The 20,389-nt window shown below is 46.6% G+C and overlaps 2 protein-coding genes across 4 annotated transcripts in view; one reads left to right on the forward strand and one right to left on the reverse strand.

The window, feature by feature from the left end:
* The first annotated feature begins 1,905 nt into the window (after positions 1-1,905).
* Dnase1 (deoxyribonuclease 1) lies at positions 1,906-5,097 on the forward strand. Of its 3 annotated transcripts, XM_074059964.1 has the most exons (9): positions 1,909-2,298; positions 2,686-2,833; positions 3,176-3,264; positions 3,406-3,489; positions 3,877-3,992; positions 4,196-4,308; positions 4,381-4,535; positions 4,737-4,833; positions 4,915-5,097. In XM_074059964.1, the coding sequence occupies exons 2-9, from the start codon at positions 2,687-2,689 to the stop codon at positions 4,966-4,968; spliced, it is 855 nt and encodes a 284-aa protein (XP_073916065.1). In that variant the 5' UTR covers positions 1,909-2,298; position 2,686; the 3' UTR covers positions 4,969-5,097. The 3 variants fall into 3 exon arrangements, with proteins under 3 accessions (XP_073916063.1, XP_073916065.1, XP_073916064.1); XM_074059962.1 differs by having other exon boundaries at positions 1,906-2,298; positions 4,737-5,097; XM_074059963.1 differs by lacking the exon at positions 1,909-2,298 and having other exon boundaries at positions 2,469-2,833; positions 4,737-5,097.
* The window catches only part of Trap1 (TNF receptor associated protein 1), a 40,300-nt gene continuing 24,954 nt past the window's right edge, over positions 5,044-20,389 (reverse strand). Inside the window, exons 12-18 of the mRNA XM_074059961.1 lie at positions 19,220-19,367; positions 17,886-18,071; positions 17,440-17,578; positions 16,920-17,005; positions 15,860-16,005; positions 5,465-5,537; positions 5,044-5,313 (exon numbers count right to left, since the gene is read on the reverse strand). Coding sequence (XP_073916062.1) covers positions 5,212-5,313; positions 5,465-5,537; positions 15,860-16,005; positions 16,920-17,005; positions 17,440-17,578; positions 17,886-18,071; positions 19,220-19,367 — 880 coding nt within the window. The 3' untranslated portion in view covers positions 5,044-5,211. The remainder of the gene's footprint in view (positions 5,314-5,464; positions 5,538-15,859; positions 16,006-16,919; positions 17,006-17,439; positions 17,579-17,885; positions 18,072-19,219; positions 19,368-20,389) is intronic.

Consider the following 20,389-nt stretch of genomic DNA (forward strand, 5'->3'; position numbering starts at 1 on the left):
ACTCCAGGCGGCTCATCCTGGACTGAGCAACTCACACAGCAGCCCTGCCCTGGCTTCTACCATGTGCAGCAAGTGCCCTGGGCTCAGCCATTCGTACAAGGCCTGAATCCCAACTTTCCTGCTAACTGGAGCCCCACGAGCAGGGAGGGGGTGACAGGCTGACCAGGTGTCTTGTCCCATGTGCTGAGAACTAGAGGGCCTGAGCCTCAAAATAAGCCATGATGTGCCAACTACAATTGGCATCCTGTGTCCAACTGGAGGCTGGAGCAGGCGACCTTTCTGTAGACAGTGTCTGTCCTCTAGGTCCTCAGTCAGGGCCTGAGCTACATGCACAACCTCTTCAGTAGTTTGGAGACTGGGTGTGGACATGCTTAAACCTGTCCCAGCCTTGGGGATTGAAGAGGATAGAGTCAGCAGTCACACCTTTGGAAAGGCTTGTGATGAGTTTCTGGCAGCTGGAGGGCAGCAGGTGGGAGATGCACAGTGGGCATCAGTGCTGACAGCCAAAGGCAACTGGAGGGATGTTTTTGACCTTTAGAGGGGGCTGGTCTCCTGGAGGTCACTCTACTTTCCTTCAGTGTTAATCCCCACTGGGCCTGCCCTCAGCTTCCAGGCCTGCTGGCCAGATCTGCTGCCTTTTCCTTTGTCCCTGCTGACTCCTGCCCTTGAGGTGACCCTGCCCCCGCCCCCATCCTGCAGCCCCTCCAAGTTGGCTTTTTTTTCTTTTTCCTTAAGTGGGATTGGGGTTTGAACTCAGGGCCTGTGTTTGCAAAGCTGGTGCTGTTTCACTTGAGCCATACCTCCCCTCCATTTTGCTGTGGTTAATTTGGAGATGGGGTCTTGCGAGCTATTTGTGTGGGCTAGCCTCAAATCATGATACTCCCAATCTCAGCCTCCCAAGTAGCTAGGATTACATACCTAAGTCACCAGCTAGGTTCTTGAGCCTCAGTATTGCCTCTGCTTCTGCTTGGCCCTCCAGAACTTTCCTCCCTATGGAGGGACCAAGCCTTCCCACATGGCATGCTGTTCTTGCAGAGCCATCCAAGAGCTGGCTCTGGATGAAGCGGTGGGCTGAATATTGGCACCCCAAAAGATATCCACACCCTAATCTTTGGAGTGCTAATGTTAATCTATATCGCAAAAGAGGACTTTGCAATTGCGATTAAGGATGATGAGACATGGATGTTAACCTGGCTTATCTGGGAGGACCCTAAATGCAGTCACATGAATTTTATAGAGGGGAATCACCAAAGAGGCCACATGACCATGGAGGCAGAGATTGGAGTGATACAGCCACAAGCCAAGGGTTGGTGAGGGCCACCAGAAGCTGGAAGGGACAAGGACCCTCCCCTGGAGTGGAGTGGGTAGCCCTGCATCTTGGTATCCAGAATGGTGAGAGGATCCATTTCCATTGTTTGAAGCCACTGAATTTGTGGTCATTTGTTATAGCAGCCCCAGGAAATGAGCACCAATGAGAAGATCAGGATTCTACAAATGGCTGGGCCAAGACCCAGCTAGCCCTGAGCTGCTGCAGTACCTCTGGGGCTAGACACAGCCTCTCACTCGCCTCAGGAGGGCCCCACCCTTCCCCAGTGAGTGCACAGTCCTAGCAGGCTCGATGCCACAGGGTCCACATTCCCTGTGCTAAGCCCCCAAGTTTTCACCCAGTTGCCTATACTTCATTTGTTAAGTCAGAAAGGCAGGGTGGTTTGAGGGTCCTGGGCTGTAGAGCAGCCAAGGTAGTCTGGATGTCACCAGGTTGCATTTGCAACAAGCAACCCAGTGTCTGGCTTTGATCTCTGGCACCAAGGTGACCTCAATCAAGGCCCCCAGACTAGCCTTCTAGCACACACCCATTGCCCATCCCTGGTGGGGAGCACACAGAATGGGCAAAGGACACTATCTGACATTTTATAATCACGTGCAAACATGATTATCAGGGTGTTTTTATAGCAGCCTGTGTCTGTTGAAGTCAGCATATGCCAGCAGCCTGCCAACACCCCCAGGGGAAGGCCACACAGGCAGGGCCTTTGTTCTGTGCTCTCAGGTGAAGGGTGCACAGGAGACCTGGGGAGGCCACTACTGCCTGAACCTTTAAAACCCTGGCCAGGGAAGGACCAGACTGCTTGTGGAGGGACCCAAGTCCCAGAAACTCTCTAAGTCCTTGCTGTTCATTTTTTCTATAGACTTCCCTTTGTAAATTGTTTTTCCTTAAAGCAACAGAAGCAGAAAATTGGTATCAAGGACTATTCCAGATTCTTGATAGAAAATCCATCATTTCTGCAGACATCATCTTGGGTGAGTGCCAGGCTTAGTCACCCACCAGTCCCAGAGCAGGGTGGGCAGACTCAGGCTGTGTCCTCCCAATGGAGCAGGGTTGGCATTGGGCAGCTCTCATGGTCCTAGCCATAAACTGGCATTGCTCACAGGGCTGGTTTTCTGGCGGGTGAAGGAATGAGGAAATCCAGGGTCCTCTCTGTGGCACTAGGCATTTGACCTTTAGGATGGTATGGATAGGACTGAGGGTTTCCCTAGTCTGAGTTCTAGCACAGCCATAAGGGCAGGACACCCTTGACCTTGGGCTGTACCAGCTCCTGCCAAGCTGGACTCAAGGGAGGGATGCCGGGGTGAAGATTTTGGGAAAGTCTCACTGCTTCTCTATTCCTGTGACCCATGTTCTCCCAGGATGAGGGCCTCAAGGCTGATGGGGGTGCTGTTCACCCTGGCTGGCTTACAGCAGGTGGCTGTGTCTCTGAAAATCGCAGCTTTCAACATCCAGACTTTTGGGGAAACCAAGATGTCCAACGCCACCCTCTCTAATTACATTGTGCAGGTAAGTCCAGAGTGGCCTGTCCCTGAGGACAGAAAGGCCCTGGGAGGCGGGGATAGTGGGCTCTGGGGGTCACAGAGTGTGCGGAGGCATTGAGAGCAAAAGGTGTCACCTATCAACGAGTAGCTGTTAGGCCTGCAGCTGTCCACGGCAAGCAGGAGTCCAGGTGGGTGCGTAAAGATGTAGGCCAGACTGTGCCACAAGAACGTGTCAGGAAGCAGCAGTTGTGGCCCTCTGAGGGTCTTGGGAGTAGACAGGGCCCAGTGCCCTGGGCAGCAAGCAGTAAGTGGTTGGAGTATCCACTGAGCCCCAGCCCTGCTCAGCCACTGTGGCCCTATCCCCCAGATTCTGAGTCGTTATGACATCGCCCTTGTTCAGGAAGTCAGAGATACCTACCTGGTGGCTGTAGGGAAGCTGCTGGATAAACTCAATCAGTGAGTAACAGTGATGGGAGTCCTGGGGGAGGTGTCTATTTTCAGGGCACAACCTCACTTCATTTGGGCCTCGGAGACAGTGGTCAGAGCCCTGCTGTCACTAGCGTGGTTTCAGTGGGACCTTTTATTTCTTCCATTTAGGGATGCACCGGACACCTATCGCTATGTGGTCAGTGAGCCATTGGGGCGCAACAGCTACAAGGAACGTTACCTTTTTGTATACAGGTGACGCCCTGGGCTGACACGGCTGTGACTGCAAGGACAGGGGTTGTGGGCACCACAGAAGGCTTAAGTGTGGTCTGGAGAGCCCACTAAGCCTTTCCCTTGCCTGGGAGGACCCCACAGAGTAGGGATAGCAATGTGTTCTACAGGACCCAGAGCGGGGTCCAGGTCCAGAGCTGGACCAGCCCCTGCAGGGGTGGCCACTCCTGGGTCCTCCCATGGCCTGTGGAGAGGCAAGGACAGACCCTGAGCCTGTGGTGATTGAGTGCAAGTCCAGCCCCTCTTGCTGCTCAGGACGACAGGTCCCTAGTGGGCAGGCTTGCCAAGACAAAGGGTGAAAGCACTGGGCCAGAGGGAGTGGCTTCAGCCCCAAGGTCACCTCCCCCATAGGCCTGACCAGGTGACTGCGCTGGACAGCTACTACTATGACGACGGCTGTGAGCCCTGTGGGAATGATACCTTCAGCCGAGAGCCGGCCATTGTCAAGTTCTCCTCCCCGTTCACACGTGAGTGCTGGACAATGTGGATCCTTAGTTTGGTACTCACGCTGAGAGCCCATGTGGCCGCCTCACTCCTTGCCTCTGGGCAGCTGGATGTCTTCTTAGGCCTGACTGCTCCTGTTTTACATCAGGCCAATAGGGAAGTCCACACTCTGCCATGGTGTCGCTGTCCACCCATACAGAACTTAGCTTGTCTGCTCTCACCTCAGGGGTCAAGGAGTTTGCCATCGTGCCCCTGCACGCGGCCCCAGCAGAGGCAGTGGCTGAGATTGATGCACTCTATGACGTCTACTTGGATGTCCGGCAAAAGTGGGGCCTGGAGGTGAGGCTGCTTTGGGGTGTGGGCTCTGGTGGCCCTTTGTTCCTGGGCCAACAGGCAACTGTCTCCTGACAGAATATCATGTTGATGGGCGATTTCAACGCGGGATGCAGCTACGTGACCTCCTCTGATTGGTCCTCCATCCGCCTGCGCACGAGCCCCATCTTCCAGTGGTTGATTCCTGACACTGCCGACACCACAGTCTCATCCACACATTGCGCCTATGACAGGTGAGCAGACTCCCTGTCACGAGCTTCCAGCCTGGCAGGGAGGTGGTGGTTCAGCTCAGAAGCAGTGACCAGGCCCTTGGACACTTGCCTTGCCTACTTAGGTGAGGTGGAATCTACTGGGCACACTGCAGCCTGCATGCTGGCTCCAGAGTTGGGCCAGGGCTGAGCAAGAGCCTTACCTGCCTGTCTGATGCCTTGCAGGATTGTGGTCGCTGGAACACTGCTCCAGGCTGCTGTTGTTCCTGGCTCAGCTGCTCCTTTTGACTTCCAAGCAGCCTACGGACTGAAGGACTCACTTGTATGTGTCCTTCACATGGCTTACTGGGGGTCACAAGAGTTGAGTGGGTGCCAGTCCTGACCCTGTTTCTACCCCCTGCAGGCCAAAGCCATCAGTGACCATTACCCTGTGGAAGTAACACTCAAGACAGTCTGATGCCCACCAGCATCATGGCCCTTCCTCAAGCATGGCGCTCTATCAGCACACTCAGCTGGGAGAAAAAGTCTAATATACAGATTAAGAAACACTTTTTAATTAAGATCAATAAAGCTTAAGAAGATGGTAGTCTCCTCTGTAGTATCTAGTCCTTCCTCTCCCTGCCTAGAAGATACTTCCTAGGCACAGGTCTCAATTTGTCCCTGAGAAGACCCCAGGTGTACATACACCAGGCCTAGCCCATCAGTGTTGCTCCAGGGCCTTGACAAGAAGGTCATTCAGGCGGCTGACCATGGGTCTGGGGTCATCAACGAGCCCAGCAGCTATCATGGCATTCTCATAGATCTGAAAGGCAGGGGTGAAATCATGTTAGGTTGTGGAGAGCAGCCCCCCCTACCTCCAAGGCAGCTGGGCTCCCTCCCAGCCCCATCATTCTGCTTGACTGGGCTCGTCCCCAGGGTCAACCCAGGCCCTCTGAGCCGCAAGCCCTTCTCACCTGATCAACAAGCAGCTGGGCCAGCTCCGGCTCACGCTCTCTCAGCTGACTGAGCTTCCTAATCAGCATGTGCCTACAACATGGAAACCACCAGAAAATCAGCTCAGGCTGGGCACTGTTCATGCTCCAGTTACCTTTCTAAGATGTCGGGGTTATCAAAACATTTAAAAAACTGCAATAGGTCTGTCGTCTAGAATGAAAAATAAGGTGTATGCAATCATTTACAGATGTGATTCTATACCCAGAAAATCTGAGAGTCAGTTAAGAACAGAAAACAAATGGAAGGAATGAGCCAAACTGGGACATGATATCTATATGATCTATCTATCTATACATCATATATATCTATCTATATATTGTAAATACATCTATCTATACATCATATATATCTATCTATACATCATATATATATCTATATATCTATACATCATATATATGGAACTGTCATAACAAAACCCGCTGCCCCTGTATAACTAGAAAACGCAGGACAGTGACCGAGTACCAAAATGAAATCTACAGTGGAACACTCAGAAGGGTCAAAATGCAGCTTCACCAAAGGTGAAACTCTTCTAAATCCACACATTTGATTCCTTTATGTTAAAAGATTTCTTGCATTTGTATCTAATTTAAAACTCATACAGTCAAGGTAGCCTCTCACTCAGGTAAGGAGCCAAAGCTTCCAGTGATGCTGTAGGGACGAGCAGTACAGCAAGGGGAAAATATATAAGCAGACCCAAACCCTCAAAGTTAGGTGGTCAGCCACCCAAAAACCACACTGGATTCCTACCTTATTCCTTAGACCAAAGTTAATTACAGAGGGACCAAATATTAAATGCAAAAACAAAAAAAAAACATGAAAGCATAATACTAGAAGAAAATGCTTTACCATCTCAAAGGGAAACCTTTCCAAGCAAAGTATAAGCCCAGAAGCCAAAAGGAACGATACATGAACCAACTTTTTCTGCAGAGCAAAATAATACCATATGGTTTAACCTTTAGAAAGCATTAGAAACCTTAAGGAGCATTAGAAAACTTCAGTCCCAACCAAAAACAAATCTTCAATACAACTGTATCAGAGCCAGGCAGGGTGCTCAAACCTGTAATTCCAGCACTCAGGAGGCTTCTGTGCTCCAGGCCAGCCTGAGCTACTCAGCAAGACCTGGTCTCAAGAAAAACCAAGAATAAAAAGTGTGGAATTTATATAAAATTTTTTCAAGGAGATTCCAAGATGGCAGCCAGAGGGAGGAAGCAGAAAGCGTGCCTCCTATAGTGAAATCTTGGAGAGACACTGGAGACACACCTTTCTGGCAAAACCACCGAAAAGAGGCAAAACTTTGACCCCTCCACACCTCCAGCCGGCGCAGAGCATCTCCACTTCACATTAAACAGAGAAATCAGGAGGATTTGTTGTGCCTACAACAAGGAAACCACCAGAAAATCAGCTTAGGCTGGGCACTGTTCATGCTCCAGTTACCTTTCTAAGATGTCTTCCCAAGCGCCCAGACGGCTTGGGAAGACACGGACAAGGTGAGCTTCGTGGTACCGCGGTACTCCCACAGACAACCCTCGGCCAGAGCAGCATAGCCCCGTGGACAGACCTACTCCTACCCGGGGAAAAAAAGAGAAACTGACTAATAAGCAATAAGAACAATAAAGACACGCGGGAAAGAGGGTGGGGCGCACTGAGCGCCAAAGATTGGGGGAAGGGAATCTTTCCCGGGACTGTAAATAAACAAGCTGGGCGGCCGGAGAGGCTCCGGTAGGAGCCGGGCGTGTGCCCAGCAACCAGGAGCAGGAAAGCTTGTGAGACTGGCAGAGGGAGGAAAACTCCACAGAGAAGGGGGAAGATCTACTTCCCACGTGAACTGTAAATAAACACGCAGGCCTGAGAAAGCGGATGCAGTGTCACTTCCCCCAGTGTGCTTAGAAAGGGGAAAGCTTGTAGCAGAGGCTCGCGCACAGGGCTCTGAGTAAACAAAGCCTGCAGGGCCAGGTGAGTGCTAAGCTCACCCCAGAGATCTGCATAAATAACGCCACCAGCAACAGCAGGCTGACAGCAGCGGGCAGGCAAGCCATGGCCTCAGATAGTCATTCACAAAGCTGTCCCCAGACTCCTTTTTTTCTTTTTTCTCTCTCCCTACCTCTGATGAAAAAACAACCGAACTACACCTGCATGCTGAAAAACTTACTGAAACTGTATTGCATTTGAACTTGGGACACTGTGTGGGTTTTTTTTGGTTTTTGTCTTTTATTTTTATTTTTTTTGTGCAGTTTTATTCTACTTTATGCATCCCCTTTGATGAGACAACTACAGAACAACATCTGAGGAACCATCTCCAGGATTGGAGACTGAGACGGACACCAAAATTATTAAGACTGAAACTTCATTCCATTTGAACTTGGAGGTTTTTTTTTTTTTATTTTTCATTTTGTTTTATTTTATATATATATATATATCTAACTTTCATTTACTTTTTTTTATTTTTATTCTTATCTTAATTCTTTTTATTTTTTATTTTCAATCCTCTCTCTGTCTCTCTAAGGCCTGTTCAGCTTACTGTTGATTAGTACACTAACACTCCCTGTTTATACCTTTGAAACTTTGTTTGATTCTTGTTTTGCTTCTTCCTACTTGTCTGTTTTTCCTTTTTCTTTAACTTCTTGATTTCCATCTCCTCTCACCCTTCCATTCTAAATATCACCATTGTTATTATTACAAGCTACAAAATACTTAATTGCACACAGTACAGGGACAGTAACAACACCAAGGACAATGACGGGAAGATGGAAAAAACAGGGAAACCAGTTTCCCCACAGCAAAAAATTAGTACAGGAACCAGAGGGGAATGAAGAAAACAGAAACTCAGATCCAGACAACAAAATGAAGATAAACTATGCCAAAGGACCCAATGAAGCCCACAAGAATAATTTAAAAGAAGACATACTACAGGTACTCAATGAGAATTGAATAGAGATGATACTGGATAGGGTCAACCAAAATGTACAGGAGACACTCAAGAAATTCCAAGACAACAAAAATAGAGAATTTGAGAAAGCAAAAGAAGAAATAAAGGAAGCCATAGAAGCACTGTATAAACACCAAAGTGAAACAGAGAACACGATTAATAAACAGATAAATGAACTCAGGACAAAAATAGACAACATTAAAGAGGAAACCACCCAGGATATGGAAAACCTCAGAAAAAAGAACGAAACAGAACTGCAAAACAAAACAGAAGGCCAATCCAGCAGAATAGAACAAACAGAAGACAGAATCTCAGAACTTCAAGATGATATGAAGGAAAAACCGAAGAACTATTAATTAAACAACTCAAGACCTGTGAAAAGAAAATGCAAGAACTCACCAAACCTGAGAATCATGGGCATCGAAGGAGAAGAGGTGCAAGCGAAGGGAATGTGTAATATATTTAACAAAATAATAACGGAAAATTTCCCAAATCTAGAGACAGATATTCCCATACAGATGCAAGAGGCCTCCAAGACACCAAACAGACCAGATCAAAATAGAACTACCCCATGACATATCATCATTAAAACAACAAGTTCAGAAACTAGGGAAAGAATATTGAAGGCTGTAAGAGAGAAAAAACAAATAACATACAAAGGTAAACCCATCAAAATCACAGCAGACTTCTCAACAGAAACATTAAAAGCAAGAAGAGCGTGGGGTGAGATCTTCCAGGCACTGAATGAAAATAACTTCAATCCTAGGATACTCTACCCAGCAAAACTATCATTCAAAATAGATGGAGCAATAAAAGTCTTCCATGATAAGCAGAAACTAAAACAATATGTGACCACAAAGCCACCACTACAAAAGATTCTGCAAGGGATTCTGCATACAGAAAGTGAAACCCAACTTAACCATGAAAGGACAGGCAGCACCAAACCACAAGAAAAGAAAAAGTAAGAAAGTAGAGAGTAACCTCAACTTAGGTACACACAATCAAACCCTCAAACAACTAAGACAACTAAATGACAGGAATCACCACATACCTATCAGTACTTAACAATGTTAATTGACTTAATTCACCCATCAAAAGGCACCGCTTGACGAAATAGATTAAAAGGGAAGATCCAACAATTTGTTGCTTACAGGAGACCCATCTCACTGACAGAAATAAGCATAGGCTTAGGATGAAAGGCTGGAAGAAGACTTACCAAGACAATGACCCCCAAAAACAGGCAGGAGTAGCAATACTTATCTCTGACAAAGTAGACTTCAAACCTACATTGATCAAATGAGATAAAGAAGGACATTCCATACTAATAAAAGGGGAAATAGACCAAAAGGAAATAACAATTATCAACCTATATGCACCCAATGTCAACGCACCCAATTTCATCAAACATACCCTGAAAGACCTAAAAGCATATATAAATTCCAACACAGGGGTTGTGGGAGACTTTAACACCCCATTATCATCAATAGATAGGTCATCCAAACAAAAAATCAATAAAGAGATCCAAGATCTAAAATATACAATAGATCAAATGGACCTACTTGATGTCTGCAGAACATTTCATTCAACTTCTACACAATATACATTCTTCTCAGCAGCCCATGGAACCTTCTCCAAAATAGATCATATCCTAGGGCACAAAGCAAGCCTCAGCAAATATGAGAAAATAGAAATTATACCATGCATACTATCTGATCACAATGCAGTAAAAGTAGAACTCAACAACAAAAGTAAAGACAAAAAACATGCAAACAGCTGGAAACTAAATAACTCATTACTTAATGAACAATGGGTCATTGATGAAATAAAGGAGGAAATTAAAAAGTTCCTGGAAGTCAATGAAAATGAAAACACAACCTACCAGAACCTATGGGACACAGCAAAGGCAGTCCTGACAAGAAAGTTTATAGCCATGAGTGCATATATTAAAAAGCCTGAAAGATCCCAAATTAATGACCTAATGATACATCTCAAACTCCTAGAAAAACAAGAACAAGCAAATCCCAAAACACATAGAAGGAGAGAAATAATAAAAATAAGAGCTGAAATCAATGAAATAGAAACCAAAAAAACCATACAAAGAATTAATGAAACAAAAAGTTGGTTCTTTGAAAAAATAAACAAGATCGATAGACCCCTGGCAAACCTGACTAAAATGAGGAGAGAAAAAACACAAATTAGTAGAATCAGGAATGCCAAAGGGGAGATAACAACAAACACCATGGAAGTCCAGGAAATCATCAGAGACTACTTCGAGAACCTATATTCAAATAAATTTGAAAATCTTAAAAAATTTTCTAGATACATATGATCATCCAAAACTGAACCAAGAGAAAATTAATCACCTGAATAGATCTATAACACAAAATGAAATTGAAACAGTAATCAAGAGTCTCCCCAAAAAGAAAAGTCCAGGATCTGATGGATTCTCTGCTGAATTCTATCAGACCTTTAAAGAAGAACTGATACCAACCCTCCTTAAACTGTTCCACGAGATAGAAAGGGAAGGAAAACTGCCTAACACATTTTATGAAGCCAGTATTACACTTATCCCAAAAGCAGGCAAAGACACCTCCAAAAAGGAGAACTATAGGCCAATCTCCTTAATGAACATTGATGCAAAAATCCTCAACAAAATAATGGCAAACCGAATTCAACAACACATCAAAAATATCATTCACCACGACCAAGTAGGCTTCATCCAGGAATGTAGGGGTGGCTCAACATACGAAAATCAATAAACGTAATAAACCACATTAACAGAAGCAAAGACAAAAACCACTTGATCATCTCAATAGATACAGAAAAAGCCTTTGATAAGATCCAACACCATTTCATGAGAAAAGCTCTAAGAAAATTAGGAATAGAAGGAAAGTACCTCAACATTATAAAAGCTATATTTGACAAACCTATGGCCAGCATTATACTTAATGGAGAAAAACTGAAACCATTCCCTCTAAAATCAGGAACCAGACAAGGATGTCCACTATCTCCACTCCTATTCAACATGATACTGGAATTCCTAGCCAGAGCAATTAGGCAAGAAGAAGGAATAAAAGGAATACAAATAGGTAAAGAAACTGTCAAAATATCCCTATTTGCAGATGACATGATCCTATACCTTAAAGACCCAAAGAAACTCTACTCAAAAGCTCCTAGACACCATCAATAGCTACAGCAAGGTAGCAGGATATAAAATCAACATAGAAAAATCATTAACATTTCTATACACTAACAATGAGCAAACGGAAAAAGAATGTATGAAAACAATTCCATTTACAATAGCCTCAAAAAAAATCAAATACCTAGGTGTAAACCTAACAAAAGATGTGAACGACCTCTACAAGGAAAACTATAAACTTCTGAAGAAAGAGATTGAGGAAGACTATAGAAAGTGGAGAGATCTCCCATGCTCATGGATTGGTAGAATCAACACAATAAAAATGTCGATACTCCCTAAAGTAATCTACATGTTTAATGCAATTCCCATCAAAATTCCAATGATATTCATTAAAGAGATTGAAAAATCTACTGTGAAATTTATATGGAAACACAAGAGGCCACGAATAGCCAAGGCAATACTCAGTCAAAAGAACAATGCTGGAGGTATCACAACACCCGACTTCAAACTATATTACAAAGCAGTAACAATAAAAACAGCATGGTACTGGCACAAAAACAGGCATGAAGACCAGTGGAACAAAATAGAGGACCCAGATATGAAGCCACACAACTATAACCAACTTGTCTTTGACAAAAGAGCTAAAAATATACGATGGAGAAATAGCAACCTCTTCAACAAAAACTACTGGGAAAACTGGTTAGCCATCTGCAAAAAACTGAAATTAGATCCATGTTTATCACCCTATACCAATATTAACTCAAAATGGATCAAGGATCTTAATATCAGACCACAAACTCTAAAGTTGATACAGGAAAGAGTAAGAACTACTCTGGAGTTAGTAGGTATAGGTAAAAACTTTCTCAATGGAACCCCAGCAGCACAGCAACTAAGAGATAGCATAGATAAATGGGACTTCATAAAACTAAAAAGCTTCTGTTCATCAAAAGAAATGGTCTCTAAACTGAAAAGAATACCCACAGAGTGGGAGAAAATATTTGCCAGCTACACATCAGCCAAAGGACTGATAACCAGAATATATAGGGAACTTAAAAAACTAAATTCACCCAAAACTAATGAACCAATAAAGAAATGGGCAAGTGAACTAAACAGAACTTTCTCAAAAAAAGAAATTTAAATGGCCAAAAAACACATGAAAAAATGCTCACCATCTCTAGCAATAAAGGAAATGCAAATTAAAACCACACTAAGATTCCGCCTCACCCCTGTTAGAATAGCCATCATCAGCAACACCACCAACAACAGGTGTTGGCGAGGATGCGGGGGAAAAAGGAACCCTCTTACACTGCTGGTGGGAATGTAAACTAATACAACCACTCTGGAAAAAAATTTGGAGGCTACTTAAACACCATTTGATCCAGCAATACCACTCTTGGGGATATACCCAAAAGACTGTGACACAGGTTACTCCAGAGGCACCTGCACACCCATGTTTATTGCGGCACTATTCACAATAGCCAAGTTATGGAAACAGCCAAGATGCCCCACCACTGACGAAAGGATTAAGAAAATGTGGCATCTATACACAATGGAATTTTATGCAGCCATGAAGAAGAACGAAATGTTATCATTCACTGGTAAATGGATGGAATTGGAGAACATCATTCTGAGTGAGGTTAGCTGGCCCAAAAGACCAAAAATCGTATCTTCTCCCTCATATGTGGACATTAGATCAAGGGCAAACACAACAAGGGGACTGAACTTTGATCACAAGATAAAAGCAAGTGCACACAAGGGAGATATGAGGATAGGTAAGACACCTAAAAAATTAGCTAGCATTTGTTGCCCTCAACGCAGAGAAACTAAAGCAGATACCTTAAAAGCAACTGAGGCCAATAGGAGAAGGGGACCAGGAACTAGAGAAAAGGTGAGATCAAAAAGAATTAACCTAGAAGGTAACACACACGCACAGGAAATCAATGTGAGTCAACTCCCTGTTTGGCTATCCTTATCTCAACCAGCAAAAACCCTTGTTCCTTCCAATTATTGCTTATACTCTCTCTTCAACAAAATTAGAGATAAGGGCAAAATAGTTTCTGCTGGGTATTGAGGGGGTGGGGAGGAGAGGGAGGGGGTGGAGTGGGTGGTAAGGGAGGGGGTGGGGGCAGGAGGGAGAAATGACCCAAGCCTTATATGCACATATGAATAATAAAACAATAAAAAAAAATTTTTTTTCACTCATGAGCATAGCAGAAACTGATGAATTTGATAGTGAGGGCACAGGGGAGTGTAATCTCTACAGAGAACTCAGTCCGAGACCTGCAGCCCCATTTCCTGACAGCACTGTTTGTATCAGCAAACACTCAAACATACATCCTTAACGTGGAACCTCTAAAGCTAGAAAGAGGAGGATGGTTTTAATGAAGACGCAGGGCCCTGGGACAAAGGAGATGTTGTTCCTTGTCCCACATAACCAGCTAGCACCTGCAAGCACTGGGGATGAATTGGGAAGGAAGATTCTCCAGTAGCTCTTGGTGTTTTTGAATTTGAATGTGAAGGTACTACCAGATTTAAATGCAAGTAACATTTAAAAGTTAAAGTCCTCTGGCACTTCCACACAGCTGTATTAGACTGCTGCTCACAGGCCAGCACAGGGCTGCTGACCGTGGCTCACTGCTGCAAGGCAGAAGCCGGGTCTGACCTTTCACCGCCAACTCCACATCCAGGCATCTATCTCAGAAAACGTTTATTAGAGACAAACAAAAAGATGTCTTATATAAAAAGCTAATCCATATAAATGTAAAGTCTAAAAGACAATAGACCAAACAGGCTGTATTAACCGTAGTGGGTGAGGCTATCAATTCTGATGTTCTTTTATGCTATTTTCTAACATTTTTGATAACTTATGTCTTTTTTTTTTTTTTGTGGTACTGGGGTTTGAACTCAGGGCCTCATATTCATTAGGCAGGTGCTCTAAGTCACTCCACCAGCCCTGTTTTGTGTTGAGAGAGGGTCTCACAAACTCTTTGCCCTAGCCCTCCTGACCCTCCTTATCTCTGCCTGAGTAGCAAGGATTATAGGCGTGAGCCACCAGTACCTGGCCTGTAATTTCGTTTTTAAAAGGTTGCTTCACACAGAATCAATTTCTTCCAAAAAAGAAAGTATTTACACATATAACAGCAACAGTTAGTAAAAACTTAAAATACCCAATAAATAAGACATGTCAAATAACTGCAAAAGGCTGAGTGTGGTGGCACATGCCTAAGATCTTGGCACTCGGGAAGCTGAGGTAGGAAGGCCTTGAATTGCAAGCCAAGCCTGGAGTACAGAATTGAGACACTGTCTCCAAACAAACAAAAACAAAAACCCAGTAGTGCATGTGTGGAACCCATCAATCAAGCTAATTTAAATATTTAAATAAAAGGATCAAGAGCAGTCAAAATCACCTTGGAGAAGAGTAAGAGCAGCCCTGCTTAATGAATGTGGCAATGTGGGGAAGTGGCTGAGATGGAGCAGTGCTGGCAGAGGCAGATGGACAGACAGATGCCACCAGGCCCATACATACTGGTACTCCATGGACTAAGACGAAACCAAACCTCTCCTGTGTACCAGATGAGTTAATACAGTTGGGTCACAAAGACTAATCCAAAAGGCCAAAACCATATAGCTTTTAAAAAGAAATGTAGAATAAATTCATGACTCCAGAGATTTCTTTAGACCCAAAACAGCATCTAATAAAGATTTGTAAATTTGATTAAAATTAGAAACTATTCACCAAAAGATGAGGGGGATGAGGGTAACAGACATTTGCAACCAGTAAGTGATAAACAAAGAACTACAAGTGAGGGAGGGGCTGGCAGACTTGCTCAAGTGTTAAGAGTGCCTGCCTAGCAAGCGTGAGGCCCTGAGTTCAAATCCCAAACTGCCCAAAAAACCAAAGTCACAACAAAAAAACCATAGTCAACTGCACAACACACACACATACACAAACACACAAAATGATCCAGTCCCATGAAAATCAGAACGGGAAAAACTGAGCAAGCGAGTGGCTTTTAAGCATACACACAGATGGCAGAGCTACAGGCAAAGTGAGAAAAGGACTGTCACAATTCAGGACTGTGGCTCCCCTCTGAGGAGACAGAAGCATAGTTGGGAGACTTTGGGGACAACTAGGAGCCTGGCAAGGGTCAGTTTGCTTAAACTCCACATGGGTACAATTTAAATTGAATATTTAACTCAATTTAATTCTCTTTGTAACTAATTCGACTATGAAATCAGGATCACCCATGTCCCTGGCAGTTACTGTTGCAAGGCAAGAGCCTGGTGCACCTGGGGTTGACCTCCAGAGTGGGCTGGAGCAGCTGGGCGCGTTCCTCCTGGGTCTTGGCCAGCTGCTGCATGCGCAGGAAGTGCCGGGCGGCGCCCATCTCTAGCACGGTCACCATGGCAGGATGGGTGTCCAAGCGGAGAGTTACCTGCAAGCGAGGCGAGGGTGAGAGGTCTGGGGCTGGTGGGGTCCCAGGGACAGCCCCTTACAGCTTGGGGCTGGCTCCCTCCCTCTCTATCATCCACTAGGGAGGGACCCCCGTGTGAGGGCACTGGGCCTACCTGGGGACTGTCTACTCCCAGAGGCCAGTGGGTTCCAGTGTCTGAGCATTAAAGCTGTCTTGCCTGGCACTGTTCTCACCTTGGTCCTCCACAGACCCTAGCTCTGGCCCAGGACCCAGCCTTGGGGCAGGTCCTTCTCTGAGGTCCTTCCTTTGCCTGTTCCTATCCTGCAGACCACTGTCTCCTGTCTCCCTCATCAGGATGAGACACCTTCCTAGATCGCAGCTATGGTGCTTTGAGCTACTCAGGCCAGAGACTCTCCCTGCCAATGGGGAAGAATGCTGTGAGCCAATTCCATCCCCACTCTCCAATGTCCACTTGTGGTACTGTTTCCTCATCAGAGCCCAGGGACAAGTTACCAAGGCCTAGTGAGCTGGCATTTATAAGTAGGAGTGTCAAGGGATCCTGTGTGCATGTCTTGGCTCCCAACGTCCTGGATGCAGTTCCTTCTCTTAGACCAAGGGCAGCCCTCATGTCACCTCCTCCTGTACTGCCTGAGCCCATCCTATACACCTGCCTCTCTTCTGGGGCCACTCCTGCATCCTGCCGAGCCTGGGCCCTGCACAGGATGACCCTTCTTTGCTGGTTGTCATTCTAGCTCTGAGCTAGACTGGCAGGTTCTTAGCCCTCTGAAGCCCACCCAGGAACACACTAAGGGAGAAGGCAAGCACCTCTTGGGCTGGGATGGTCTGTCCCTTCTTTGGAATCCCTGCTTCAGTGCCTGTGGTGGGCACTGAGGGCTATGGCGGCCAGGTGATAACCCATCCCAAGAAGACCTCACCTTCACATTGGCAACTCGAGACCCCAGTGCGTTCCTCATCCAGGCCATCAGCTCCTCTGTCTCCTTCTCGGACAGGCGCTCACCAGCTGCAGAAGAGCAGGCATGAGCAGGCCCAGGGGTTGCTGCCCAGAGCCCTGCTTGGTGGGCTCCACTCAGCATGTCCTTGGGGTGTCTCCAGCCCTGTCCTCCTCACCCACTGGGACAGAGAAGCTCCTGGAAACATGTTTTATCTACAGTGAAAACCTCAGGATGCGATTTTTTTTTTTTTTTAAAGGGGTTTAACAAGACAATTCCGGTTCTGTAAGGAAGTGTGCTCAACCAGAAACAGCCGGGGTAAGGAGCATCAGAGAGGACCTTAAGGTTTTCCACCAACTACAACAATGCTCACAAGCAGCTGCCTTCAGTGGCCCCAGACCCAAATGAGAGAAAACCCCATGGGCAGGTCAGGAGAGACACTGTAGGACCTAGCCCCACGTAGCTCTGTCTGTCACCCATGCTCTGGAGAGGGATGAGAGGCAACCTGGGGACGTGTCCTCGAACTTCTCCTCCTTATAGTGATCAACGACAATGTCTGTCTCCACTGAGATTAGCTTCTTCTTGTCAAACTCGCGTAGGTGCAACAGGGTGAGCTCATCGAACTGCTCATAGCAGAAGAGGACCTGTGGGCACCCCAGACCCTATATCAGCCTGTGACAGACAGCAGAGGGAACCCCTCATGGGGACTCTGGAGCTCCTGGCCTGAGGGACAGTTCACCAGAAGGTTCTGAAAGAGGCTCTGGCTGCTTTGGTAGTTTTGAGCAGAGAACCCACTCATCACCTACTGGAATCACAGCCACCACACAGACGTGCACCTGCCTCCCGGGCCTTGGCCACATTCAGCCAGTTTCTATCAAGTACAGAGGCAGGAGGTTCGAGGTCCTCCCTCAGAGCTCAGACCCCAGGAGCCCAGCCATGCTGCTCACTCACCTCGGTGTGCTTCTGCTTCATGGCCTCATAGTATGGCGAGTGCTCAGCCAGGTGCCGGCTGGGTGCACAGAGGTAGTAGATGTTACGGGTGCCGGCCTGCATGCGGCTGGCATACTCCGACAGACTGGTCAGCTGCCCGGCAGGCAGTGCTGAGGACTCGTAGCGCAACAGCTTTGCAATGTCCTCCTGCAGGCATTCACAGACAGATCACAACTTGCTGCAGGTCCAGGTTCCATCTTCTACCCCGCAAACTACAGGTGTCACCAGCTCCCTGCTCTGGCGGCTGTGGTGGACTCTTGGATATTCCCAGACAGGCCTCACTCTGCCCATGAGCCCCACTTGAAGAAGTACAGGTCCTTGGGGGCGCCTTTCACACCATGTGGCCCAGGGCATCCCAATGAGTCTGTATACCCCACCCTAGGGAGGGCTAGAGCCCAGCCATGGCAGACCTTGCTCCTGACCCCAGTGTCTTTCCTCTATCTTCAGCAACAGCCCCTGCTTCTGTGGCACCTAGACAGGAAGTCCAGCCTCCCTCACAGCCAGTGGTGGCTGGGTGATTAGCTCTGGCCAGTGGGGGATGTCAAAGTCGACCCTGAAGAATGGGTCTTAGGAGGCTGATGCAGATTCACATCTGCACAGACAGACCCAGCATTCTGGACATCACTTTGTCCAAGCCATTGTCATTTCTGACTGTCTCAGCACTGAGGGCAGCAGGTAGCACTGTAATCTTCAGAAGGCTGCAGAAACCACCCAGGGACAGGTCCCAAGTTGTGCTGTGCCTGGGACTCAAGTGGACAGGAGCAGATGAACAGGAAAGACAGGGACAGGGAACAGCCCTGGCAAGGCATGACTGCCGTCCACAGTCCTAACATGCAGGTTTGGTTACCATGCTTTGGGGCCATGCTTGTGCTGGTATATGGTCTTCACTGGCAGCTCAAATGCCTGTAGGGCAAGGGTAGTCATCTTGACTATATGGATAGATGCCTACGAGATTAGTAAAGTCCACCTCTGGGTGTCTGTGAGGGTAATTCTACAGAAGGCAAGACCCACCTTGGATGTGAGTGGCATCCTCCTGGAGGCTGGGGGCCCAGATGGAATAAAGGGAGGAAAGAAGAAAGCAGGACCAGCAAAGTGGCTCCAGTGACAGAGCACCTGCCTGGCAAGCATGAGGCCTTGAGTTCAAACCCCAGGACCACAGAAAAAAGGCCCAGGAGCCCAGCATTCTGTTCAATGGTCAACAGTGACCAGTGACTGGGTGTCGGCTGCCCCATCCAGCCTCCTCTGCAACACCAGGACCGAGGCAGACCACAGAAAGGCCCAGAAACCCAGCCTACCTTAACCTCTTGCTCTGCAGTCGTCACAATGCCCTCCCTCATGAACAAGCCATAATCTTCAAAAAACTTTGTGTATTTCTCAGCATCTTTTTTGCTCTGGTCAATGAAGAACTTTATCAGCCTCTGCTGTAGGACATCCCGGAGTTTCCTATAGAACAGAATTAACTGACCATAAGCAGGAGCTTCTGGGAAGTATGAGGGCCAAAAGAGCACAGAGGAAGTTCAGCCCACCAAGGAGCTTAAGGACTGAGTAGCAGGAATCCCTGGGAAGCCGCAGAGTGGGAGGCTAAGGGGAGAGTGCTTCCCCATGCAAGCAGCAATGAGAACTGCTGCCACCTTCGTGAAGACAACCAGCAACAGATACCTAGAGAATATTTCTACCACTGCCAGTTCCAATTGTGGAAACCATGCATCAGAAATATCAAGAGCACCGAAACATTTGGACCAGGCCTTCCACTGTGGCACATGACATAAAGAACAATTGAGAACAAACACAGTGTTCAATGGAAGGGAAAAATGCCCCACTGCATGGCCACTAAAAGTCACATCTGACAATCCTAGTGACATGAAATGCCTGTGTTGAAAGAAAAACCAGGAAAATCTCTACATGGATAAATTCCAGTATGGCATCCATACCTGTAAAAACTATCCTCTCCCTGTGCATTATTTTCCATAAGTAGGATCAGCACTACACATGCTATCCACGCACTCTATCGCTTGCACTTAAACTCAACGCACTATGTGCACACCGGAAATTTAAAACGTGGGACTCTGCGGGTCAGGGTGTTTGCTGTAGCAACACCTCAAGGCCTAAATTACAGCAACGTTGTTAGTGGCATCAGGGCCACACTTCCTTCTCTGTATCTTGCCTTTCCTTTACAAAGGTGCAATTACAATGTATCTCCTTCATGATGCAGGACAGGGGAACTAAGCCCATTTAAAAGCTTTTCCTCCTGCACTTCTGTTCTGAGTGGCTTGTCCTTCATCTTTCAGTCTGTCAGAATGGGACAGGGGTAGACGTCCTCACCTGCAATGGGCCACAGAGCCCCAGGACAGGGTGGATGTCCTACAGGCACAGTTATGAAAGAGATGCTATGATGGAACTCAGTGCAGCTCCGTGACCTTCCATTGGGCTAAGCCCTCAGACAGCAATCTGGCCTCTGACAACCA

The sequence above is a fragment of the Castor canadensis genome, chromosome 17 (genome assembly GCF_047511655.1).
Source record: "Castor canadensis chromosome 17, mCasCan1.hap1v2, whole genome shotgun sequence".
Classification (NCBI taxonomy): domain Eukaryota; kingdom Metazoa; phylum Chordata; class Mammalia; order Rodentia; family Castoridae; genus Castor; species Castor canadensis.